This window comes from Phodopus roborovskii, unplaced genomic scaffold, assembly GCF_943737965.1.
Source record: "Phodopus roborovskii unplaced genomic scaffold, PHOROB, whole genome shotgun sequence".
Taxonomy (NCBI): domain Eukaryota; kingdom Metazoa; phylum Chordata; class Mammalia; order Rodentia; family Cricetidae; genus Phodopus; species Phodopus roborovskii.
Window position 1 is genome coordinate 24,818,170 of NW_026125295.1, and position 27,520 is coordinate 24,845,689.

Sequence of the window (27,520 nt, forward strand, 5' to 3'; positions counted from 1 at the left end):
AGCATCATCTAAAAAATATCCATGTCAACATTTACTATAGATCAGAGAGTCTAACTCTGGTAGGAATGACGAGGGAGTTCACTTCCCAGCATTTTTCCAGCCTTTATTGTTTTCCTCTATTTTCGGTTTGTCTTTCATTTTTCACTTCCTCTTATACCTCCCAACTTTGCATTAGGCATGCATTCCCTGAAGCCATGACATTAGAACAAGTACTAAAGCCTACATTATGAGGCTGAGAGCTTCCCACCGGACACCAAGGAAAGGAAATATAAATGGATCCCCTCAACCCACAGATGCAGCCAGCTAAGACAGACAGACAGACAGACAAAACACTGGGAATGGCACAGGCACAGGAGATCTCTCTCTTCATTTGTGTCACTTCTTGGGTCTTTCAAAATACCGTGAACACGGGGCAGGCTCAGTCAAGGCGTGGTTCCCTTGTGCTTCTCATCCCTTCACGTGTTTTCCCAAAGAGAGCCTGAGGAAAAGCTTTAGTCATCCCTTATCGCTTTGCAACTTCCTGCTTGGGCAGTGACAATGTCCAAAATGCATGAGTAAGTCTTGTGCCTTATTTTATGTAACCCACAGTAGAAAGATTTAGTTTTCTTTCTTTCAAGACAGGGTCTCACTATGTAGCTCTGACTGTTCTGGAACTCCCTGTGCAGACCAGCTGGTCTCGAACCCAGAGTTCCCCCTAGCTCTGCTCCCAAGTGCTGGAATTAAAGACACTTGCAACACTATGCTCCACTGAGATGGAGTTTTCTGATCTAATTCCAAGCAGGGCTTGGTGAACTGTGGAGGGTGGGGAAAAGGAGACCTCTAAATTCAGCTGCTAAATACTGTAACTCAATCTAAAGGTGATTTCTCCCAAGAGGTAGAATGTGCTGGCTCTCCTTGGTGGTTCAAAAAAGAACACTGTTTCAAGTATCAATGTCAAATTACAATATCATTATTACCTTGTATCCAGAAAGGATCCCTTCATCCACCTTCATTTCAAGTGCCAGGGACTGAACCCAAGCCTTTCATAGACTAGATAGGCACTCTACCCTCAAACTACATTTCTGGTCTCAGGAAGAATCAAAGAGGTCTTAAGTTGTGGGGGTTCTTGTTCTCACAATGGTTCTCAACCTGTGGGTTGCGACCCTCTTTGAGATCAAACAATCCTTTCATAGGGGTCACCTAAGACCACCAGAAAACACATTATGACAATTACAATATAATTCATAACAGAAGCAAAATTACAGTTATGAAGTAGCAACAAAAATAGTTTTATGGTTGGTGGTCACCACAACATGAAGAACTGTGTTAAAGGGTCTCAGCATTGGGAAGGTTGAGAAGCACTAGTTTAGAGAATCTATGCAGCCTCCAGTTCCAATAGTGAATGATACAGTAGGAAGATGTGTACACCTGGTATGGTATGTGGGTAGCTGATTGGTTGTTTTTCTTTCCCAGAAAGCTGAAAATGTGAGGAACCAGCCTAAAAATAAGGACATTCTTGGAAAACTAGTTTCCTAGTGTCTTTCACAATGCTGCCCCTATTCTGAAGTACAGTTGTTGCTGCTTGGTCTTACATGGAAATGAATGATCTCAAGGCAGAGACTGGATTACATGTTCCAAGTCAGTGAGTTCAAAGTCAGTATGAGCTACATGTGAGACCCTGTCTCCAAACCCGAAGAGCAGGAGGGTGAGGGGATGGTGTGTGAGGGGTGGGGATGGGAGTGGGGGGGAGGGGTGTGGGGGAGGGGTGTGGGGGGAGGGGTGTGGGGGGAGGGTGGGGGGTGTAGATTCAGTAGTTCAGTGCTTGCCCAACATATTTGAAGCCCTGGGTTTTAACCTTAGTAATGGGGGTGGTATAGCTTCAAGACCCTATATATTGTGAGATCTCAAGAAGAGTTTCCCTAATCAAAACTGAGCAGCAAATACATGACTCTGGATTCAAGTGCTAGGTGTGTGTGTGTGTGTGTGTGTGTGTGTGTGTGTGTGTGTGTGTGCGCGCGCGCGCGCTCGCGCTGGGGATTAAGCTACAACCTTGTGTATTCTACAGGTAAGTGCTCTGCTATTGAGCCACATTCCCAGTCCCTGAAGGCATTTAAATAGATTATAGGATTTCTCTCCCCTTTCTTCTTAACACTTCGTCAGATTTCTGAACCTTTACGCACAGGTCGAGAGTAAACTGTCATAGGCTTTACCCAGTCAGCACACCCCTTCCTCTCTGGTCTCCATAACTGCTTTAAATGAGTGCAGGACCTCAGCCAAGGTCAGTGACTTGACATGTTTGAGTTTTGTGAGTTTGTCTTTTCTGTGTGAAATCCTGCAGGCCTCCAACCTTCTGAAAATAAACCATGAGGTAATGGAACAATCAATGGAAAGCAAGATTCCAGGATTTGTTTAGATCACTTAGGCCCTGAACCAAACCTTTCTCGATGCCAGTAACCTCTAGACTTTCCAGTAGTGTTCACCTGTAAATTCCCCTTACTGTTCAAGTCAATTTCATTTTATTTTTTGTTTTGTTTATTTATTTATTTACTTTTTATGATTTCATACTTGTTTATCATGTAGTAATGTATTTTGGTTACATTCACCCCCAATTATCCTCTCTTGTCCCAACACATTTTGTGTGTGTGTGTGTGTGTGTGTGTGTGTGTGTGTGTGTGTGTGTTTAACCTCTGGGCCTTCTCTCCAGTCCCTAGGATTGTTTACATAAGCACAGGTGAGGTATCATTCCCCAGTGTAGGGGGAAAATCTCCCACTCCAGCAACTATTAACTGTCAATATCTCCTCAGGCGGGGGCAGAGCCTCCTGAGCCTCCTCCCGGCTGTCACAGAGCACTGGTAGGGCCAATCTTGGGCAGCTGCTGAGAGTTATAAATGTAGCACCCTTGTCATGTTGGGAAGACAGAATTCCACAGCATTCCTTTCCTTCCCCTCGTCTGATCCTCTGCCCCCTCTCTGATGGTCTGTGAACCCTGGGGGAGGTGATGTGTAGGCATCCCATTTGTGGCTGAGCACTCAGTCCTGATTCTTAGCACTTTGGTGTTGAATCTCTGCAGTAAGTAGATGGAATGGCAGGCCTGCATTAAAAGACGCAACTAGACGTTAAGTTTTTCTAAAATTGAAAAGAAAATTGGGACTGTATCATGGAATAATAAGGATCGGGAAAAACAGATAGGCTGAATAGATGTTTATTCAGGGAGAAATAACTTACAACAGAGACAGATGAATGCCAGCAGGTTCCTGGTCCGAAGGTTGCCTCTGGATGCTCTCCGTCTCTGTCCAGCAAGCAAGAGATCACTCCAGGGTCCCTGTCCCAGACCTAGTTTCCCCAGGTCATGCCCGCCCCTGTCCCCACCCCCAATGGTGTGGTCAGTGCAACAGGTGCAGACAGAGTGAATGTCTCACTACAATTCCTGTTTTAGTCTAAAGAAAAGATTTAGGCTTGATTCAAAACTATATACAAAACAGTAAATAACAAGTATACTCTAAGAAAAGGAAAATTGAGAACGTACAAACTTAAAACTTACATATCTAATCACATATCTAATCCTAGGGTGAAGGCAATTTTTTTTTTTTTATCTTTTTCTTGTAAAGGTATAGTGAAGAAGCAATCTTTTAAATCAGTAACTATAATAGGCCATTCTTTAGGTATCAAAGAAGGCAAGGGCATTCCAGGCTATAGAGAGCCCAATGGCTGGATAACTTTATTGATGGCTCTCAGGTCTGTAAGCATTCTCCATTTTCCAGATTTCTTTTTGATAACAAATACAGGAGAGTTCCAAGGGCTGGTAGATTCCTTGATATGTCTAGCCTTTAGCTGTTCCTGAACCAGGTTTTCTAAAGTCTCTAACTTCTCAGAGGTCATAGGCCATTGCCCAACCCAGACAGGTTCATCTGTTAGCCATTTTAAGGGTAGGGATTTTGGTTCCTCTGTTTAGCACTTGTATTCTGTTTTTATACAGGGTGGATATTTGATGTCTGTCTTGTATTGTACTTTATAATATTTTTTCTACAACCATGAGTTTGTTTGTGGTTCCTATTTAATACTGGAGGAATGTTAACTGTGTATTCCATTGCTGCAATAGATCATGACCCCATAAATTTATTACTATATCAGCCACATATGGTCTCAATCTTCTACTCTGTCCTTTTGGACCTATACATTCAATCCATCTCGTGCTCTGTTTTACCTGAGATAGGGCTCCAATCCCTAAGAATTGAACATTTACCTCTTGCAGGGTCCATCTTGGAGGCCAAGATTTATTAGTTATGATGGTTACATCAGCGCCCATGTCAACAATTCCCCCAGTCTGTTATTTATATTAACTACCAATCTAGGCCTTTGACTGTTTATATAGGTCTGCCAAAATATGTTTTCTTGTTTCCCTCTTTAATGTTTGATTCACCTTCCATAGCTAGTTTGTCATCCAGAGCGGTATGATTTTTTTTTTTTTATAATAGACACTGGATTTTTTTAATCATCCTGTGGAAGATTGTCCTCTGCAGTGACTGGGAATGTCTGGACCACCTTTGACATGAAGGCCTTTGAGAGGCTTGTAAAGGGTTTTCTTGTTTGTCTCTGGTCGATCTATAGTTATTGGTCCAGTGTTGGCCTTTGCCACACCTTCTACATAACCCAGAAGGCTAAGGCCTTCTGTTCAATTCATTCCTAGGAGTGTTATTCCTAGAAATACTCTGCCTTAGATGTCATATCCTACCACAGTTAAAGCATCTGATATTTTGATATTTTTTCAAACCTTTGGAGATGGCTTCTCCTACCCAAGCTTCAGTGTCATTGTCATTATACTCAAGGTACTGATCTGATTTTTAAGGGCCAAAGCACTTGTTTGCATTGTGGATTTGCATTCTTATAAGCTAATGAATCTATGAGTATTCACCTAGAATCTATGTCTGCTACCTCTAATCGTATTGCCCTAGACAATCTTTGTAGGGATACTCTAAAGTGTTCTTCTTGGTCCTTGCCTTATCTTGGTATAGGATTCTATAATCTCCACTGGTTCAAGAACCTTATCCCAAGCATTCAAAGCTGCTGTACTGCATAGAGACAAGTTGTGTTCATCATATGCAGCTTCAGTTTCTGAGTCAGCATAAAGACTCTCACCAAGAATTTTATCTTGGGGAGCTTTATAACCTTTCTTTAAGCCCTGAAGTTCAAGAGCTTTTGTTTCTTCTCTCCATAAAGCCTTCCATTCTAATTGAGACAAGTTTTGAAGGACAGCTGATATTGATACCAGTCCTTAGGGGTTACCTTGTTATTCCTTGCCCATGATTCTACTAATGGGGACAGACTGAATATCTCACTACGGGACTGGTGCCATGGACTACTCCAGTCGGGTATGGGGTTCCCTGGGATGATGGTTCTCGAAGACTAGGTGGGTAAGGATTCGGTGGGGACAAATAGAAACAAACACAGAGGCAGTTTGAATCTCAGTGTATTTTGCAGTTCTCAAGCAAGGTTTTTTTATACAGATTTTTTTCTCAGGGGATGTTTTTGTTAAACAAACCCAAACATATGAAATATGTTAGTTACTTGGCACAGTGATACAGAAATCCAAAACATGAAATCATCTAGAGTTAATTAAAACACAGAATTGTCCATGTTAATCAAAACATAGAACCGTCCTTGGTTAACATAGAATCATCCAAGGCTAACCAAATATTTCTTAAATCAAATTAATAGATTTTTATGGTCAGTATTGTTTAACTACCTAGTTTTGTGAGTATATTGAAATATTGAGATATTTTAACTATTTCAACTCTTTTGTTACCAGACACTTAAGCCTGCTCTCCATGACACAGGTACAGTTATATGAAATTTTATTGTTGGGAAAGTTTTTACCATTTGTACTTATATAAATGATGTGAATGATTTGGAAAGTGCTGTTTTTTCTGGAGATGAGGTCATTGCTAGTGACCCCATCTCAGGGGATGGTTTCTTATCTATTATCTCTCACTTGAAATGTCAGTGTAGGCTTTCAGGAACATTTCATTAATGTGAAAAAGGAATAGAAGAACAAACAGAAATTGCCATGAGAATCACAGCCCAATATTTTTCTCTGGCCGAGAGTTTTAACAACCAATTCCAGAAGACCACCGATAGCTTCTAGACTAGTAATGGGGCCTCATGGGCTCCCTCTAAAACAACAACCAGAAAAAAAAAAATCATTGAATTTATAGCTTCTTCTGGCTGTTTTTCAACTAAGTGAATCAGAAAATTGCATATCAGTGAGGTTGCCTGCCCATGTTTGGTTCTAGGATTAAACTTAAGACTATTGTTAGCCAAGCAATAGTTGATCTCTGAGTACTGCCAATAGTTTTAAAAGGCCTACTGTGGGAAATTTCAAAAATACACAAAAGAGATCAAGTTCAGTGGACCCCTTTTATCCCTTTACCAGCTTCAATAAATCAGCATCCATGGTTTACCTCCACTCAGGGCTGAAAAATTTTATAACTGAATTAAGTATTAAGTAAATAACCTCTCACAATAAGTCTGTCATTTGGATTTATTGTGTTATATCTGATTATATCATAAAATTGTTGGTTTTTTGTGTGTGGGTTTTTGTTTTTTTTTTTTTTTTTTTTTTTTTTTTTGAGACAGGGCTTCTCTGTGTAGCCCTGGCTGTACTGGAACTCATTCTGTAGAACAGGCTGGCCTCAGACTCAAAGATCTGCCTCCTGAGTGATGGGATCAAAGGCAAGCACCACCACTGCCAAGCTTTTTTTGCTTTTTAACTATGTCCATTGGTGTTTTGTCACCGTGTATGTCTGTGCCAGGGTGTCTGATCCTTTGGAAATGGAGTTACAGACAGTTGTGAGTTGCCTCATGGGTTCTAGGAATTGAACTCAGGTCCTCTAGAAAAGCAACCAGTGCTCTTAACCATGGAGCCATCTCTCCAGCCCCATTGTTTAAGACAGTCTCATTTTATATCCCTGGGTGACCTGGATCTTGCAGTGTCAATCAGGGTAGTTTCAAGCCCATAGAGATTCGTCAACTGCTGTGATTTCCAGTGTGCCACCATACCTGGCCTGTGTCATGATCTTTTTCTTGTGGAATGCCAAACACAGTTGCTTTATGTTGCTGTGAGCAAAGCTGAAGCCCGTGTGGTGTTTTGAATAGAAGTGGCCCCCATGAAATCTGGTGTTTGGCTGCTTGGCCCATGGGGAGTAGCACTTATTAGCAGGTGTGGCCTTGTTGGAGGAAGTGTGTCACTGTGGAGGCAGGCTTTGGGGGTCTCCTATGCTCAAGTTCTACCCAGTGTGGCTCACAGTTGCTTCTGCTGCCTGTGGATCAAGATGTAGAACTTTCAGTTCCTTCTCCAGCACCATGTCTGCCTGTTCACCACCCTGACAATAAGGGACTGAACCTCTGAGTCTGCAAGCCAGCCCCAGTTAAATGTTTTCCTTTATAAGAGTTGCCATTGTCATGGCATCTTTTCACAGCAATACAACCCTTAGGACAGCTAGTTACTTTGTATTACTTTGTAAAGAAATTAGGTTTATTTAATTCACAGGTCTGGTGCCCAAGAGCACAGAAGACAGGCACTGGCACTTTTCCTGTGATGGTATTCTGGCTGCAATACATGACACGGAAAGGAGCTGGTTCCCGTGCAAAGGGGTTGAGTGGACCTGGAAGCCTCACCTTACAGCAACTTGCTCCTGAAAGAGCTAACTTGCTCTTGTGAAAACTTCCAGTCTTCCCCTGTGCCCCATGGCTCCTCCTCCTCCCTCCCTCCCTCCCTCCTCTCCTTTCCTTTCCTTTTTTTTTTTTTTTTTTTGAACCCAGGGCATCTGTGTGTTAAATGCTCTCTACCATTGAGCTACTTCTCCAGATCTGGGTTCTGTTTCTTCCTTTTCTTTAAAACAATTCTTTTTATTAATTCCTTGAGAATTTCACGCATGCATACAATAATGATGTTCATCTCCCAAATTCTTTCCCCTATCTCCTCCCAGATCTACCTCACCCGCCCTCACAGCTTCATGTTTTCTTGCTTGTTTTCTGCTTTTTAATTAACCCCTCAAGTCCAACTCGTGCTGCCCATATACTCCTGTGTGGGACCATTCACTGAAGTGTGGTTGACCTACCGGAGGCCATACTCTTAAAGAAAACTGACTCTCCCCTCCTCCAGAAGCCACCAACTGTCCATAGCCCCTCATCCTCACCTAAGGGTGGGGTCTTGTGAGCCCCTCTATGTTGGAATGTTGACTGGATTCCGCCTAGCTGTGGATTCCTGAGTATCCGGGAGGCCCTTTCACTATGGCCCTCCCTGACCTGTAGGCTCACCTCACTAGGACTAGACCCCATTTCTTAAATGTCTACCACGTGGTCCTTTGAGAGACACACTCAGATCACATCCACACTATGGCAGCAGCTGACAGCATTTATAATCACAACAACAGGGGCTGGGGATGTGGCTCAGTGCCCATCATGTGTGAGGTGCTGGGCTCCATTCTTCACAATATAGTGCATCGAATAAAGGCATCATGCCATGAGTTTGTGCATACACACACATAAAAGACAAATAAACATAATATACAAACACAGAAAGTCCAACTCTATAATAGCAAATAACTACCATTTTTAGGGCTTTAGGGCACTTTACAAGTCAGACACTGTGTTAATGCCTTTTCTTTTTTAATTATTATTGAGTGGCCTGGGGGATTTGTGTCATCACACACATGTAGAAGACAGAGGAAAATTTTATGATTTGGTTATTTCCTTCCATTTTTAAGGGGGGTGCTCACCGGGATTGAACTTAGGCTGGCAGGTTTCTGTAGTGAGCACCTTTATCTGCGGAGCCATTTAGCTGGCCCTTTACGAAGCGTTTTTTTTTTTTTTTTTTTTTTTTTTTTTGAGATAGGGTCTTACTATGCATCCCTGGCTATGCTAAAACTCACTATATAGTCTAGGTTGTCCTGGAACTCGGGTATCCCATGTTGCCTTCAGATTTGCAGCAATCTTTTGTGGTAGTCTGAATGAGAATGGGAAAGATTAGGAGGTGTGGCCTTATTGGAGGAGGTGTGTCACTGTTGGCTCTGTTTCTGCCTGGTATTTGTGGGTTGGCTAAGCTCTCAGCTGCTGCTCCTGTGCATCCCTACCTGCCTGTTGCCTTGCTCCCTTCCATGGTAGCTACGGACTCACTGTTGGAAACTGTAGACCCCAGTGAATTCTTTGATAAATTGAGTTGGTGTTGGCATTTTGTCCCCACAATAGGAAAGTAACTAAGACTCTTCCCAACTGTTGGGATTAATGCTAAGAACCACCATTCCCTGCCTCTCATGCCATTTTGTTTTCTGAGTTTTTAAAGCAGGATCTTACAACATAGTTAGGGCTGGCTTTGTGTAGGGCCTTGCATGGACCCCTGAGGCGCCTTGAGCTAGCCTGAAGCTGTTGGCCAGAACTCTTTGCCCCAAGGCTTTTGTTGGTACTCTTCCCATGACAGCACACCTCGTGACACACACCTCGTGACAACACACCCCGTGACAACACAGGGAGGAGCTAAGCCAAAAAAATTCCTGTAATTTTCCACTGTGCTATAAGTCGGTATTTAAGCCCGTTCTTGCCCCTCAATAAACGGCATTCGGCATTTGATGTTCCGACTTTGCCATGGAACGCATGACCCTCTGTCTTGTCTTTATTTCAATCTCTAGGCCTTCTCCTGATTCATGGAACAGATTGTAACTCGGTACGCTACAGCTTTGAACTCACCATGGAGCCCAGGCTGGTCTTGAATTTACATCTTTTTACCTTCACCACCCAAGTGCTGAGACTACACACTGTGCTTGAGACCATCAACAAATATATCTGTCCTGCAATCTGCAAGAGTGCAAAGTCAAGTAGAAAATGGCTTTGTTCTGCAGAAAGAAGAATGTGAACATGACTGTCACAAACAGTGAGATGCCAGCCCAGTGTTTATTAGGATATCTTGTCATTTTGGTTTGTTGTTGAGGAAGGTTGCTTAGGTTGACATCAAACTTGCTTTGTAGCCAAGGCTGATGATCCTCCTGCCTCCCTTGTGATTAGACTAGAGGCAAATGCCACCAAGCCTGGCATTTTAATATCTATTCTCTTAGGCATAAAATAAAGCTTAGAGAAACTCAGTGCCAACATAATATCAGCTATAACCCACTTATGCCTGATGGAGGTGGCACATGCCTTTAATCCCAGCACTTGGGAAGCAGAGGCAGGTGGCTCTCTAAGTCTGAGGCCAGCCTGATCTATAGAGCTAGTTTCAGGACACCTAGGGCTGTTACACAGAGAAACCCTGTTTTGAAAAACCAAAACCAAACCAAACAAACCAAAACAAAATAAACTCACTTATAAAAGATGATGTGGTTAAAAGAACCCAAACTCCTTTTTCTACACATGCTTCTAAAATTCAGGAATGAACCTAAGATTTTCAGTAAATTAAAGGCCATATGATTCTATCTGCATCCATAGAAAGTATGAAATGGATTTTGTCATCCAGTAAGTGGTCTGCAACTGGATCTTTCTTTTGATTCCCTCAGCTTGGCGACTCTTCACCAGATTTCTACCTTGCGCAGCAGAAGAGAGATACTCACTTAGATCTAACTCCAGTTAGCATTGCAACCACAAGTGAATTGGCTTCTCTAAACTTTGGTTTACAAATCATTTATAAATCAGGCAAACACTTTCAGATTTGGGTTTTTGTGAAGATTATGAAGTAAATCATACTAACTACCCAGTCCGGGGCAAGGATGTTAGTTATCTATACATGGATCATTACTACTGTGGGATTAATGTGTGTCTTCTACAGGTAGGTAGGGTTGTCAGATTCAGCAAAGAAAAATGTAAGATACTCAGTTAAAGTTGAATATCACCTATAGTTGAATTTCAGATAGATAAATCCCAGCGTTTTTCAGGGTAACTATCCCTAATTATTATTTTAAATTTATCACATTTCTTTATTTATTGTGTGTGTGCTTGCACATAGCACAGATGCAGAGCACAACTTGCAGGAGTCAGTTCTTGCCCTCCAGTATGTGCGTCCTAGCGATCAAACAAGTGCCTTACCCTGCCAAGCCATCTTGCCAGCCCTGTATCAAATAATGTACTAAAAATACTTACACTAGGGCTGGAGAGTTCAAAGCACTGGTTGTTCTTCAAAGGACTTGGGTTCAATTCCTAGCACTTACAGGGCAGCTCACAATGGTGACATCTAGGGACATGGTCTCTTCTGCTCTCCTTGGGTACTGCACACATAGTGCAAGCAAAACACCCACACACATGAAAAAAAGGGAAAACATTAAAAACACTTATAATAAAGTTATGCATCATCTTTGAAATTCAAATTTAAGTTGGCATCCTGCATGTTACCTTGGCAAAGGAACTTTTCTTATAAAAGAGAAAGTTATCTACAAGGAATATAACTGGCTGAATTTGGTGTTTAATCTGCTCATATTTAGCAGGCTAATATCCCAAGACAATCAGTGTTTTCTCTTTCAGGTCATGGTCAATTATTACACAGAAGAGAAACAAATAGTTCCCATAGAGTATAATATTTTGCCAAGTTGAAATCTGTTGGAACTGGCTGCCATACTGACTAGACTAGCCTAGCCATGAGTTTTGAAAGTGTTTACTGAATTGTATTTGTATTTAAAGCCTTATTTTAAAAAAGCCACAAAGCACTAAGTATAAAAGCCATATTATGGCTACTAAAACACAGAAACTGAAACTCTCAGACAACCAGACATCTTTGAAACATCACTCCATAATGTTCTTGTTTTCTTTGTATGTAACAGGTCATTATTTAAATATGCTTGCCATTAGCAGATAGGTTTTATATTTCATTCCAGATAGACTATCTTTTCCCTTACCTAAACTAAAATGCATGTAGCCATCAGTACTCTAGCTCTACCCTTGTGTACAGTTAATTTTTTTTAAGGTAAAATTGTTTTTCATTCCTTAGTCTTTTTTTTTTTTTTCAATACAAATGCTTTATTCAATAGGGGCAGGTCATCATGGGCCAAGCGGTGGATATCCAGGACCCAGCAGCAAGGTCAGTGTAATCTCCTAGCCTCTCTTTCTGACTCCAATAGGGTGAGCACATCACCCTCTTGAACTGGGCCTTTGACGTTTCGAATAGAGTGGCTGGTGTCATCCATAAATTCCACGCGCACCTGTGTGCACTGTCCCTGCGAACCGGTCCTTCCCAGCACTTTGGTTACCCTAGCCAGCTTGATGGGCTGCACGCGACTCGTGTCCATGATGGCGGCGATCTGGCGGAGAGGAGCATTCCTTAGTCTTTAACCTTGCCTATAATCTTTAAAAAATGCACTGAAGGCTCCTTGCATATTTTTGGTATTTCTAGTATCAGCTCCATGCCAAACTCTACAAAAATGTTGCTACAAAACTTCTGGTGCTATTAGCTTAAAAAAAAAATAACTGGAGGACAGTTCAATTGGTAATATGCTTGTAGTGCATGTATAAGACCATGGTTTCCATCCTCACCTCCAAACCCCAACATCCCAAAACAAAAGTTAAAAACTGAAAATCAGGCATCGCAGCACTTGTCTGTAAACTCAAGAAGCTGAGGGAGGAGGACTAGAGCTCGGGATACAGTGTCAAGTCAGCTGAAGCTACATAGGAAGACCCTGTCACAAACCAAACCAAACATGAGTTTGGACAGTCATCATAAAATTTTTTTTTGGGGGGGAGGTGGTTTATGAAGAAAAGTATTGCAAAGTGTTGCATTCATTCATTCATTATTGTTATTTAACAGAGGCGATGCTCTGTTTCCTTTCTGAAAAAAATAATCTCACCTGCCCAAACTCCCATTTTGAGTCTTTTAAAAACCAATCTATGGTGTGAGAGCTCTTCGCTCTTCAGCTCCATCTCCTGTAGAACGCTGTTTGCATCCTCTGCTCTGCCCGGGCGCAGCGGCCACCAGTGGCAAGAAAACATCAGCAAAGTGTTTCAAGCGTGCATACTCCATCAAGTACTGTAGTTAAGAAATCGAGGGCCCAGGCAAAAAGATCAAGGCATCTTTTAGTGGACAGGAATCTCGGGAAAGCATTTACATTGATTTCATTGGTATGCTTAACTGAATCTGGAGAAAAAGTATGCGCTACTCCATTTCGTTACCATTAGCATATTTAGAATAAAATCGCCTTGCCCGAGGACCCGGATCAGGTGGTCCACAGCAGCCAGTTGACACTGGACACTACAAACGATGCCGAGCCCTGCCGCAGGTGTCTTTTAGCGACGTCACAGAGCCTAGAGGAGAACGCGCCGTGGCGGTTTGTAGGAGGCTCCCGAGCCGAGGACACCCTCCAGGCTGTGACGGCTACACCTCAGGCTGATGGCCCGAGGCTTGGGTTTCCAGTGGAGAGCGCTGCAGACTCGACTGGCCACCTTCCTCGGGCCACCACCCCGCTAGTCACTACACCCTCCAGACTTCCGCCCGCAGCCCCGCAGCGCTGGCTTCCTCACACCTGGGCGGGGGTTACAGGCGCAGGGAGCCGGGGCGGAGCGGAGCCTGCTCGGGGGCGGGGCCTGGCGTCATGGGCGGAGCCTGGCAAGCTGGGCGTGGTCGCCGGGGCGGGGCCAGCCGGGCGGCGCTGGGCTTTCGGGCCGCGCCCAGCCGGGCGGGAGGCAGCGGCCGCGGTGCGCGCCAGAGGCGCGGGGATTGGCTGTGGCGGGCGGAGACGTCAGGCTCCCGCGGCCCCAGCGGCCGCCCGGCGCGGCGCGGCGCAGTCGGCTCGAGTGGTCTGGTAACGGAGACTTGTTCCCGGCCCTGCCGTCCTCCGCCGCAGTCCCTGGGCTGCGCCGCCGTCGCCGGGACGCGCCGCCGAGCCCCTCGTCGCCTTCAGCCCCGCGGCCTCCGTTCGTCTCGTCCTCCGCTCGCCCATCATGACGAAGACTGAGAAGAAGTCCTTCCATCAGAGCCTGGCCGAGTGGAAGCTGTTCATCTACAACCCGACCAGCGGAGCGTTCCTGGGGCGCACCGCCAAGAGCTGGGGTGAGCGCGCGGCGGGGCGGGCGGCGCGGCGCGGCGGACGGCTCCATTCATTGCCCGCGGCCTGGGGGCCCCGCTCCGAGGCTGGGCGGCCCCATCCCCGGCCCCTGCGGGCCACACGTGCTGCCGGTTCCCGCCGCAAGCGGCGCCGGAAGCGGGACCCGCTGGCCCGGCCCGGCCTCCTTTGTGGGGAGCGCGCCCGGGAGGCCCGGGCCGCGCCGACTGAGGAAGCCGGACCTGCCCCTCGCCTGCCTGGGGAGAGGAAATTTCCATTGCCCGCTATCTTGTGACTCGGCGACGCTGCCACCCGGACGCCCGGGAGAGTGCGGGCGAGCGCCGAGTGTGTGTGTGTGTGTATGTGTGAGTGGGTGGGTTGCAGGGACGTGTGACCGGGAGTTAATCACTGGGGCACATTGTCCGCGAAAATGCACTGGAATTCCGAGCGAGAAAGGCCGGCTGGGAGAGGGTTTCCTCGTGCTCGGAGGTCACAGCTCTCCTGCCTTGCGGATTTTGCTTGGGGAAAGATAGCCCTGTCTAAACACCCTGTCTTCCCCCCCTACTCGCGCCCGCCCCCGGTCTTCAAAACATTTGAGTGATGGTTGAATGTTAGCAGCTTTTCTCTGCGCGAACTCATTGTTTTAAAAAGAAATAGTGAATCCATCTTCTGGGTGTTGTGTTGCTTTAAGGTGCGTTTTTGTTTTTTGGGTTTTTTTTTTTTGGTTCAAAAGATGTTAGAGAAGGTGGACAAATGTGTTGCATTATTGCCTTTATACTTAAACAATTTTTTTGAAATCCTTTTTAAAAGGATTTTGTTAGTGAATCTTGACAGATTTTTTTTTTCCTTTTTCATTCCGAGCAAGAATAGATTTCTAGAGCTGAGAACTGTTGGCATGCTATTTTAAAGAGAAGCATGTACACAGTAAATGAGCTCAGAAAAAAACTTGAAGTGAGCTCCTCCAGGGTGGAAGGCGACTTGACGTCCTGTCACAAGCTGAAAGGGGCCCTGAAAGGGTGTTTTTTTGTTTTTTTAAATTCCCAACCTCCACTTCAGAAATGAGGAAAATGCGACCCAGAGGTTGTGATTTTTGCCTGTGTAAAATTACATATTCCATGGGGCCAAGAAAAGAGCCCAGTCTCCTTTAATCCCAGTCCAGTGGTTGTATTATCTTACAGATGCCTTGCCTGACTGCCCAGTAATCATGTACAATTTTTATTTAAATTACTGTCTTTTCTTGGGAGCTCACCATGTGATGAAGAAATCGATCTTCCACCCAGAGTTCAAGGGAGAATGATGATAATTGCTTGTTTCTGGAGTGTGCTTTCAACTGGAGCTATTTGGGGTGGTGGAGAGAGATTTGTTTTTGTAGATTACCTTTTGCCTTTCTGCCTGCCTCTCTCATTTCTAGCACTGATTATCTTCATTTCGCTAAGGCTTCTGCAGGCTCTCACTGTAGCCTAGACTGGCCTCAGATTAGCTTCGGGGAGTCCTCGTTCTCAGTCACTTACATGAGTGGACCATCGTGGCAGCTCAGATCGTGCTGTCTTAATCTTTGTTTCAGGATATAGATTTCCTTGGTCATATGCATTTAAGTAGATAACTTGTACAAAGCATAAGGATTGTAGTGGAACATACAGTTGGGCTTAGAGCTCTGAAAGGATTGGGCAAGATCTCTTAATGGAATCATTTATTATCACCGTTATGCTCAGATAGGAAGTTTTGTGGTAATTGTAAGCTGGTGCAGAGTGGCATGACTAGTTGAAGATCCCAGCACAAGGACATTCTTTTAAGAAATGTGGGTGAGAGGAGGCTGAAATCCATTCTCCACTTTCAAGGTCATGCACCTAGACATGTTGGGTCTGCTGTGGAGAAGGGCTCCTATACTCAGACTCAGACAAGGTTTGGACATCTATGTGCCTATGGGGCTCTCAGCTAAGAGGGGTGCTTTTTAGTTAAAATCGTCAAAGCCCTTCCTGGTCCACCATTAACATTCTGGTATGTCTTTTCTGCAATTTGGGTGATGTTTCTTTTTTAAAGGCCAAAAGAGATCCTAACCATATATAACCTATATCACCATTTTTATTAATTTACTTGACTAGTGTCCCACTGTATAAATATCTTTTTTTTTTTAACCTATTTGTACTGGTCCTTCATTCTCCCTCTTGTAAATGTACATCTTTTCCAAATTTATGTCATTGGGATCGGTTCATAGGATTTCTAGGCTGCTCATATAAACCTTGTAGAGTTGTCATGGTGGAGTTTGAAAGCATGTTATCATGGTGCCTTCCTGGAAATTTGTTATAGTATATTCCCACCAGCAAGGGTGTATTGGTGTACTTTTTAACACTGAAACTTTGTGATTGTTTTTACATTTTCTGATAATAGCTTTTTTATTCTTGAAAAGGGGTTTTATATAAGCAAATATTTCTAGTTGTGTGTCCCCATTCCTCTGTCATAAATTTAATGTTGGTGGTATTAAAAAATACATTTTTTTTTTTTTACTTTGTAAAGTTGCCCAGTCTGTTTTGTTTGTATAAAGGCCTCCTGAGATTTTATAGATGGACATAATTTTCTGGTTTTATTATACTTAGGTCTGTGTATGTTCTATTTTGATCTGAGGTGTTTGCCTTTTAAGTACATTAAATAATTTAGAAACCTTTTATTTAAAAAGTAATTTTATGGGGGTTGTGGTGGCACCTCCCTTTAATCCCAGCACTCTGGAGGCAGAGACAGGAGAATCTCTTGAGTTTGAGGCCAGCCTGGGCTACAAAGCGAGTTCTAGGACAGCCAGCTAGAGTTGTTTGTTACAGAGAAACCCTGTCTGTAATTTTGCTGTAAACCTTTTAGAAAATGGAAATTGTGTGTGTTGCATCACATTATTTGATAATCAGTCTCGAACACAGGGTTACAGTTAATGATAAAAACTCATGGTGAACCTTGATGGCAGGTGAGGGAGGGGCACAAACAAGCTGGGCAGACAGCCTAAGTGAGAAGCTATTAGAAAGGGAGGGACCTGGGAGGAAAGAGAAAATAGAGACAGAGAGGACAGAAGAGGGAGACAAGGAAAGTCCTGTCTGCCCCAGGGGTACAGCAGGAAAGAGAGCTCAAGTGGGTGAGGGCCTTTTTTTTCTTTTCTTTTTTTTTTTTTTAGGGCTCCTTTTCACCTGTGTGCTGACCAGGGTACTGCCTGAGTGCATCCTGTCAGGTGATAGGGACAGGCTAGCACAATGCCTGAATCCTTACAACAGTAATGCCTACATACACCTCAATTTGGTTTCCCTAACAGAGGCAGTGTGAGGATTGAGGTATACCCAGAGTTAGTTTCTCAAGCTGAACACTAAGCACACACCAGAATAAATAGTTACCATTTCTAACAAAACAGAACAAAAAATGTTGGTGCCTGGTGGATGATTTTGCAAACATTAAATGAGCTTGTTAATTAAATACATTTAGAGCTAACGTAGTCAGGTTTGGATATCATCTAGTATTAAGTAAGGCAGGCAGGGTGCCATGTGCTGCAGTTAAATTTGTTTGGTTGTTTTGAGTCCTGGCTTCAAACACAAGCAAGCTCTACTTCCTGAGTGCTAAGATTATAGGCACTTGTTAACAGGTCTGGCTTACAGTTAACATTTAAATTATGGAATATAGTAACAAAAAATTGTCTAAGGAAGAGTTGTTTCTGTATTTTGTGTACATAGATAACACTGTAAAAAAGTAAATATACTTTGGGCATCAAATACTGCGATGTAAGACATGTTTTCAGCAGGGATTGTACACAAGACACAGGTGAGAAAAGTCACTTGGTGAGTAGTGAGAGCACAGAATCCCAGATCAAAGGGTTTGTGTTTGTAATTTACACCAGCCGTGGTATCATTAAGATAAACTTGGTGCATTCTTTGCATTGGTTATCTTATCTAGGTTGTCTGTTGATAAGTGTTGTAGATTAATCTTGAGTTGCACTCAAGATTCCGGTTACTGAGCATAGTCGCATCAGTTCTAGTCCATAATTAGCCAACCACATTGTGTTCATATGCCTTTTCTTTCATTATAGAACAATCAAATGCCTTTTTGACAACTGCTTGCTTGCATTCTGGGCCACGCCCTAGCAAATGCTCTGCTCAGGAGATTAGATTCACTCTAATGTTAGTTGACTAATGTAGAGGAGAAGGCAAGTGTGTTTACATTTCAGTGTTATATAGCTTTATGAGGTGGTGGTCTTTGTCTAGTAGGACATTTGTGAAACTTCATGTAGGCACTTTTGAAAAATCTCAAGCCTTGCCTTGCCATGTGTGCAGGTTATAAATGCAGGACAATGAGGGAGGGACAGCCCCAGATCAGGGCATTACTGAACTGTCACCCAGCAGGAGTAAGACATCACTCCTAAACTGTCCAGGAAGTAGACCTGTAGAGGGATGGAGGTCACTGGAACCATTGTAATAGCGATTTTAATGGTAATAGTGTTTCAATGTTAAGAACCTAACTTCCCCTCCCCAAAGTTGATTTCTGAAATTTGTATCAGAATTAGACTTGTACTAATAGGTAGTTTTTATTTTATTTTTTAAGCCAGTTTATAGGCCAACCTGGCAGCCCACACGTGTGATTCCATCATTTGGAGATTGGAGATGGAATTGCAGAGGCAGGAGGATTACTATAAATTCCAGGCCAGCCTAGTTTACATACTTAGTTCAGGAGCAGTCAGGCCACACAGTAAGCCCCTACAGTAACAATTTTGCAATGGTTTATCATTACATTTGATTAAGGTCTAGTTATTTAAACAATGATTATGTAAAAGAAAAAAGCACTTTTTAAATGTTTACTGTTTTTGCTTTAAATTTTTTTTGATTTTTTTTTTTTTTGGTATGTGAACGTTTTGCCTGCATGCATGTCTGTGTACCCTGTATGTGTCCAGTCTCCTGGAACTGGAGTCATGAATGGTTGTGAGCTGCCATGAGATTGCTGGGAATCAGAACCAGGTCCTCTGAAAGAGCAGCCAGTGCTCCTAACTCCTGAGCCATCTCTCGAGCCCCCAAAATGTTTACTTTTGATAGATAAATATTGTTTTCTGATACTGCATTGTGTTGATTTTTAAATGGAAACACCGATGGCCTCTAACCATGTCATGTAATTGCTGATAACATTCTAATAGTCTCTTTTTCTATATGTAAATAAAAGTTTCAAACCTATAATAGTTAAAATATAAATAGCTGATTTTGTCATTCTATGTTTAAAGAGAATGACTATCTTTTTAAAGCTTAGTTAATATATTGAGTATCTGTATTTCATTTTTATTAATCTTTAATTTTGTGTGTGTGTGTGTGTGTGTACATGTGTGTATTTCAGCAGTGCATGTGTAGAGGTCTCAAGATAACTTGCTAGAGTTGTCTCTCTTCTACTGTTGTGGGTCCTGAGTCCCAGGGATCAAACTCAGGTCATCAAGCTTGGTAGCAGATGCCATCTTGTCCCCTCACCCTCCTTTTTAAAGACATTTTTTACTATGAAGACTTGAACTTGAGGTGCCTTAGCTTCTAAAGTGCTAGATTACGGTCATGGATGACCATGTCCAACTTTTTTTTTTTTTTTTTTTTAGTTCTGTGTGTAGTTGACTTTGTGTGCTTCCTCGTGAGGTGTATCCTAGCAGCCATAGTATAGTGTCTTTGTATCTGAATCCACAGTGTGCAAGTCTGTCTAGTCATAGGCTTTCTCTATTATCGTAAGTCAGCTGTCTAGCAGAGATCTTCATGTGGTCTCACACATACCGCTTTGGTAGTCTGTACTGCACTCGAGGTCTCCTTGGTCTGGAATGGCCAGCTCATTCCTTTCCTCATACTGTTCATTCTCTGCATATTAATTCTCCCTATTTTTATTTCTCTTGCATGTCAGATCAGCTTTCTGATGCACTCTAAGTGAGAATAATACCACTTATTTCTAGTAATATCTAAACTTGGTGTGTGTGTTCCATAATGCAGGATTTATAACTGCATTTATGTCGCTGTAGCATCTAATGAGTTTTGAGGGACAAGCAAAGTGATTCATTTAGTCCTTGAAGTAAAATTGAGAGTATTGAGTTAGATGCTTTAGCTCTGTACTAAAAGTTTGATGGAGTTCATTGTACAAGGAGACGTAGATTCAACCAGGTTCCACTAATTTTTAACATTGATGTTGAAGTTTCTAGCATCATAATAATGATGAACTTGATGTATCTCAGAAGTTCATTGAGAAGATGATCAGACTGGGTCAGAATACAGACCTAAATTCCAGTTCCACCTTGTATCTATGCTTAGATTTCTATTTGAAAAGCTTCTGAGACTCTATAAAGGGGAAAGGATATGTAATTTCAGATGTCACTGTATGAAGCCTGCCTGAATGCTTTCGGCTAGGAAGCATCAAACATTGAAGGACCAGATGAGTATTGAAGACTTTGCTGGCTACACGGTGCCTGTTGTAGTTTTACTGTTACTCCAAGTGGATGACAATTGTGTGAGCCTGCCTCTCAGTATTTGATTTGCAAAAATGAGTTGCAACTGTTGATTCTAGATGACTTGAAGAAGTATTGAAATGGCCCAGGCTCAGTACTGCACACCTGTAATCCTAGTGATTGGGACATGGGAGCAGGATAACCAGAAGTTCAAGGCCATCCTGAGCAGTGTGAGGCTGTCTCAACCCTCTATTTCCAAAAGAAGGCAAGGAAGGAAAAAAAATTTGAACTGGTCTGAGTAGCATATAGACTCGTGGGTTTCCTCCTATTATGTAACAGAAAAACACACTTGTCTGCAATTTCACAAATAGATAGCCATACTCAGTAGATCCATTGATACCATCAACTTCTCTGGGCATTCACTACTATCAGTGTTAGTGCTTTTAAACATGTGATACTTGATGTATCTATTTTGGGTAGAAGTCTGGCAGCTTCTTATAAAAGCAAATATACACTTACATCCCAACCCAGCAGTTCTCCTATGTGTTTACCCAAGAGAAATGAAAACATGTCCACAAAAACACTTGTACAAGAATGTGCATAGTAGTTCTGTTTTAATAGCTCTAAACTGGAAACAGCCCAGGTGTCCATCAGTAGGAGAATAGACAAACAAACTGTATGTCTACAGAGTGTAATACGACTTAACTGTAAGAAATGTATTAAGGGCAAACGAGGAATGGATGATGCTAAGTGTGGTGGCACATGCCTTTGATTCCAGCAGTTGGCAGTTTGAGACTAGCCTGGCACACACAAGGCTTTCTAGACCAGCCAGAGCTTCATCATAAGACTGTATTTTAAAAAACAAACAAACCAACAAAAAGCCCTCATTTGATTGGGAAAGTTTCACTGAAGAAAGTTCATGCTAGATGACGTTCTTTTGCTATAATTGTTGCCTAAGAAACACAGGAGACTCAGTGCCCACGTGTAGTTATTGGTAGGGAGAAAGAGAGGGTGGGGGAAGAGGAGGAGCAAGGGGGGGGGGAAGAGAGCAAGGGAGAAAGAAATGCCCTGCTTTAAAAGGGAAACTTGCTCATGCGTCCCCTGCACAGCCAGGTAAGTCGTGAAGCAGAGAAGACATGGCCATGAGCATCCTGCCCATCATCAGGGGGCGGAGTCAGCAGATTGCTGGGTTCCAACACTAGATGATTTCATTGCCTGCTGTGAAAATATCCGTAACTGTAGCTGCATTTACAGCAGTGTGAATACTGAGATGGTGTGAGGGTTTGTCTTCAGTAGGAGTTGGAATCATAGAGAGGTGAATGAATTTTGTCAAATGTAATGATCTGTTAGAGACTGGTGTGTTTTCTATTTTTTTCTTTTAATAATTTATGTGTTTTGGTTTTTCTTTCTTTCTTTCTTTTTTTTTTTTTTTTTTTTTAAAGATTTACTTATGTGTATACAGTATTCTGCTTGCATGCATGCCTACAGGCCAGAAGAGGATGCCAGATCTCATAGATGGTTGTGAGCCACCATGTGGTTGCTGGGAATTGAGCTTAGGACCTCTGGAAGAACAGTCAATACTCATTAACCTTTGAGCTATCTCTCCAGCCTCGTCTGTCTGTCTGTCTGTCTTTCTTTTTTCTTTTTTTCTTTTTTTTTTTTAGTAATTTATTTTATGTGCATTTGTACGACTGTGTCAGATCCCCTAGAACTTGAGTTACAGACAATTGTGAGATGCCACATGGGTGCTGGGAATTGAACCTTGGGTCCTCTGGAAGAGTAGCCAGTGCTCTTAACTGCTGAGCCATCTCTCCAACTCCAGACTGATGTATTTTCTTGAATGTAAACTTTCTCCTAAACTTTACCTAGTAGGATGCGGAGTTATTTGGGGGATGAAGGACATTGACACTTGCTTATTTGAAATGCATTCAGAAACCAGACACAGGAAGGTAAAATGTTAACTGTAGAGACTAAGTGGGATTCTGTGTGTTCACTGTTAAATGTCAGAAACAGTCTGTTTCCTAAGGAAATTTCAGTTTTCAGTGCTGGAGAGAGATGGCTCAGCAGATAAGAGCACTGACTGCTCTTCAGAGGACTTGGGTTCATTTCCCAGCATCCACATGGCAGCTCACAACTGTCTCTGACTACAAGATCTGACACTCTTGCACAGACATACATGCAAACACCAATGTGCATAAGAAATAAAAATAAAATTTTAAAAGGTGGCACACGCCTTTAATCTCAGCATTCAGGAGGCAGAGGCAGGCAGATCTCTGTGAGTTCGAGGCCCACCTGTTCTACAGATGGAGTTCCAGGACAGCTTCCAAAGCTAGAGAGAAACCCTTGTCTCAGAAAATAATAATAATATAATAATTTCAGTTTTCCCATCAACCTTTGTTTCCTACTTTTATATGAAGAAGTAGTGTTTGAGATTTTTTTTTTCCTATTTACCACGACTTGCCCAGGTTTCAGTACCAGCATATGTAGATTTGTTTAATTCCATAGTGCAGAAATTTATAGATTGCTTTTTCTAAGTTTATTTAGTATTTGTGTTCTCTGTGTGAAGGTTAGGGGACAGACATCTTTGTTGAATTGGTTCTGTCTTTTTCACTGTGTGTTGTGAGGATTGAACTCAGGGTTGTAAGACTTGAATAGCAAGCACTTTACCCATTGAGCCATGTTGCCAACCCCCACCTTGTTTCTCCTGAGCTGGGCTCTCACTGACCTGGAATGCAACAAGGTGTAGCTCAACTAGAGAGGCTTACCAGCGCCACAGGGTCCTTGGTCTGATGTGCAGTAGTGGGGGTGGGGACCCAGCTGCTCAACATAGACAACATGTAAGAGAAATGAAATTGTAACACCTTATGTGGGAATATTCTAGCATAGTTTGTAATGGTAGCTCAAGGGTCAGTGAAATGTATATCAGTACAATGGAAAGGACTGAAATCTTCATACATGTTTAGATATTGGTGAACCTTGAAAGAAATCATTTCTGTCTATGTGACATTTTTAGGAAATAGATTTAAAAAAATTGTGATTTTTTTTTTTTTTTAGGAGCCTGGTGAAGTAGAGGACAAAGAATGAGGATGAATAGGAGGGGGTAGGAGATAGATCTTGTTGGAAATATTCTAAAATGTGTTATGGCAGATTGCATAAATCTGGACATACTAGAAACAGTTAAACTATACAGTACATTTGAATGTCAGTGGCAAACCATAGCCTAGTAACATTCAAGTTTTTTTTTTTGGTGGCTGTTTAAATTCTAATAACTTAGATAAAACTGTACAAGACTGGTCCTCATTGCTGCAGGCTGCACTACCATAAAATAAGTGAAAGTAGAAATACTAAACATTTTCAACTTACTGTGATCCATATAATTACTTTTCAAAAAAAAAGTATACCTGCCTCTGCCTTAAAACAATTAACATTATAAACAGAATGGTTATTTATCAAGTAATAGTTTCTGGTCACAGAATCATCTGAGCTATCTTTCATGTTAGGTTCCTGTGGATAACTAGAAAATTTGCAGAGTAGTTAACCGAATCATAAGGCTCAGAATGCTGAGGGTGTGTGTTCAGAACTGGGCCTCCCTCCCCCCAAGTTTTGTCTTTTTGAGCCAGTGCCTCATAGTGTAGCCCAGGCTGGCCTCCTCTTCACTGCCGGACTCTTGCTCAGTCCTCTGATGCTGGTGTGGTCGGTCTGTCTGTCTAGGTTTTGATTAAGTTGGTGGTATGTATTGAACAACTTGGTCTTCATCCCAGGTTTCAGACATTATCTTTAAACCCTGGGATTTTTCTGGGGGTTAGTCTTTGTTATGCTGATGAAGGCATTAAGTTAGATCCCTGGCTGCAGAATGAGGGCTGGTTCCCTGAAAGGCCACCCAAGCAAGTCTCAGTGGTTTAGGGATGTTGAACTCTGTTGACTTACATGAAAAGGAGAAGGGGTTGTAAATTGAGTACCTTGAGCAGCCTAGGATTCAATCAAGCATCACTAAAAGATGAGACCCCAGAACAAACCAAGCTGTATCTTAGTGGGCCCCCAGGTTATGCACAGATGTGCTTGCCCTGACCCTGTGACCTGGTGGCAGGACTACATTTTACAGTTGGAGCTGGGACTTGTTTCTTTGTGAGACAGGGTAAACCTTGGCCAGATTTCTTGCTTCTTAGTTGTATAGATAACACATGAACCAGACCTCAAGCCTGCCTGCCTTCCTTCCTTCTTTTCTTCCTTCCTTCCTTTCCTTTCCTTTCCTTTCCTTTCCTTTCCTTTCCTTTCCTTTCCTTTCCTTTCCTTTCCTTTCTTTCTCTTCTTTTTTTTTTTTTTTTTTTTTTTTGAGTAGATGCAGTTGAAACCTTAAGTTTGCTATGAAACCTCATTGCAGTGCCATTCCAAACATGTTTCTAGCCTGTTGCTGGAGTTTTGCTTTTATCTTATCAACTCTCAGTGGCTGAAGGCGCCTCCTGAGTTGAAACCTGAGACAAATATGCTAGAGAAGAGGATCTTAGAATGGTCCTGCCTGCCTGCCACAGGTGCCTTTGCGCATGCACGCAGTAGTAAACAGGAACGTGAAAACAAACCTTGACTTTCTGAGTTTTCCTTTCTGTAAAGTGAATACTTAGCTAGGTACTACTGTCAACTTCTTTTTGGGGTTGGGAGTTGGAAGTCAGGACACTAGATTAGAGCCAATCTAGCAAGACCTTTGTTTCCAGCCATCTGGGCTCACTGGCTCCAGCTCGAGCTCTGTCTCCTCATCAGGAACAAGGGAGGTGCAGTTTGAAAATTGGGCTTCTCAGAAACAAAAATAAGATCCTGGGCTGGTAGTGAAGTATTAGCCAATTATCTTCGAGACCCTGGCCTCAATCCCCAATATGACAGAAAAAAAAAAAAAAAAGAAAGAAAGGAAGAAAGAAAGAAAGAAGAAAGAAAAAGCAGAAGGAATGTCAGCACCCTCTGAAGAGGAAGGGATTTCTAATTGCATGTATGTGCAATTAGATCCCAAGTAGAATCAGAAGGTATTCTAAGGTAGGTAGCATTGGTGGAGCTCCTGTCCAATGAGAGTGACTTTTACAGAGGATGCTATTGAGTAATAAACTTTAACCCTTCCTTTCTTTCTGTTAGGGTCCTGTATGTAATGTTGATTGTCCTAGAACTCACTTTATAGTCCAGGCTGGCCTCCATTCTGTGACTAGCCTCCTGCTCCAGCCTCCCTTGTGCTGAGATCACAGATGTGACTTACCATACCTGGCTATGATACTTCTTCTGGGGTGGGTGTGTGTGTGTGTGTGTGTGTGTGTGTGTGTGTGTGTGTGTGTGTGTGTGTGTGTGTGTGTGTTTTGCATGCAAGTATACCACAAGCTTGCCTGATGCCCTTCAAGGGCAGAAGAGGGCATTGTACTTCCTGGAACTGGAGTTAAGGATGGATGTGAACCACCAATTTAGGTGTTGTGATTTGAACCTGGAATTCTTTACAAGAGTAACAAGTGCTTTTAACTGCTGAGCTGTCTCCCTAGCCCCATTTCTGCAAAATTTTTAAGTCCATGTTTCTTTTGGTTGTTGGTGATACTTTGAGACAGGGTTTCTCTGTGTAACAGCCCTGGCTGTCCTGGAACTCACTTTTGTAGACCAGGCTGGTCTCAAACTCACAGAGATCCTCCTGCTTCTGCCTACCAAGCACTGGGATTAAAGGCGTGTGCCACCACTGCCCAGCAATGCTTTGTGTTTTTGAGGGTATTTTGCTGTGTGTTCTAGGCTAATGTCTACTTGTGTCAGCCCCTCCTGGGCTGGGGTTACAGGTGTGTACCACCATATTCAACAATGTTAGTTTCTTCCATTGGATAGTGACTTCAGATCTCTTGAAGGATTTTAAGCCAGCAAGTGTTTATCAGTAATATGATAGAATGATAGAAGGGTTGTTTATTGTTTGCTGCTATGTTAAGTAGGCAAAGCCCACAGCACATTGCAAAGGCTCCTCATGGTGTCCATCAACAGAGCATGTTTAAGTGCTCTAGGCAGGGCCCCTCATTGAGTTCAGCCCATCTGCAGATTTAACTGAACCACTGACTTTATAAGCCCTGAGGTAAGAAGAGCAAGTTACAACTCATGTTTTTATTCTCTGCCACTTTTTTGATGATGAGGTGGTTACATTGAGAAAGTGTCAGGACTCTTGTTGAGTAGTCTTGGATGATATTTGTAAGACAGGTAAGCTGTAAGCAAATAAGCACTAGAAATAGCTTATTGACTGGTATATAGTACAGGGTACCATAGGGGGAGTCTTAAGTCAGGGTCTCATGTATCCTAGATTGGCTGTAGCTCTGTAGCCAAGGATAACCTTGAATTAACATTAGCACGAGCCATCATACCCAGTTTCTGCAGTGTTGGGGATGCAACGAACCCAGGGCTTTGTGCATGTTCGGCAAGCACTCTGCTGACTGAGCTACATTCCCTGATTTGTATATGTATATTATTAATTCAAGGCCTCATGTGAATTTTAACACTTAATTTTTATTGTGTAATGGTTCTTGGGATAGTTTGTTCTTAATCATGCTTCATTAATACTGTTTTTCCTGGAAATTTCAACTTTGACAATGTGAGAACATTTGAGATGACTATAAGCATATAAGCATATATTTCTTCCATAGCGGCCATCAGGCTTTTCTGGCAGAAGTCTTGCTTTTCTGTCAGTATGTGTACTAGAACACAGCCGCTCCTTAGGCAATGTGTTTGTTGGCTGTGGTTGTCATTTCCTGTGAGCACCTAGAATTGAATGTCTCACTCTGCTACCTCTTTTGGAGGCAGTGTGAGATTGGTTTTGTTGTTGTTGTTGTTGTTGTTGTTGTTGTTTTTTCTTCTTTTCCTTTCTTCTTTTTCTGCAGCAGGACCGAAGTGGGTGGTGGGAAGCCATGCTGCCTGAAGGTGACATCTGTCTCTTCTGTCCTCTCTCTCTCTCTCTCTGTATCTCCTGGTAACTGGGAGGAAGGGTAGGATGCTAATCTAAATTAACATAGAATTGGTTAGACTGTCTCCCTTTGAAGTGGATTCTTGGCCTGCAATTGAGAAAGTTTATTTAGTTTTGGGCATAATCTGTTTTGGGATCTTATTCTTTGAGAATTGAAGAAAG

At 42.7% G+C, this 27,520-nt stretch overlaps 1 protein-coding gene across 1 annotated transcript in view; it reads left to right on the forward strand.

Moving 5' to 3' along the window:
- The first annotated feature begins 13,623 nt into the window (after positions 1 to 13,623).
- The window catches only part of Atp1b3 (ATPase Na+/K+ transporting subunit beta 3), a 29,261-nt gene continuing 15,364 nt past the window's right edge, over positions 13,624 to 27,520 (forward strand). The window contains exon 1 of the mRNA XM_051206900.1: positions 13,624 to 13,993. Coding sequence (XP_051062857.1) covers positions 13,885 to 13,993 — 109 coding nt within the window. The 5' untranslated portion in view covers positions 13,624 to 13,884. The remainder of the gene's footprint in view (positions 13,994 to 27,520) is intronic.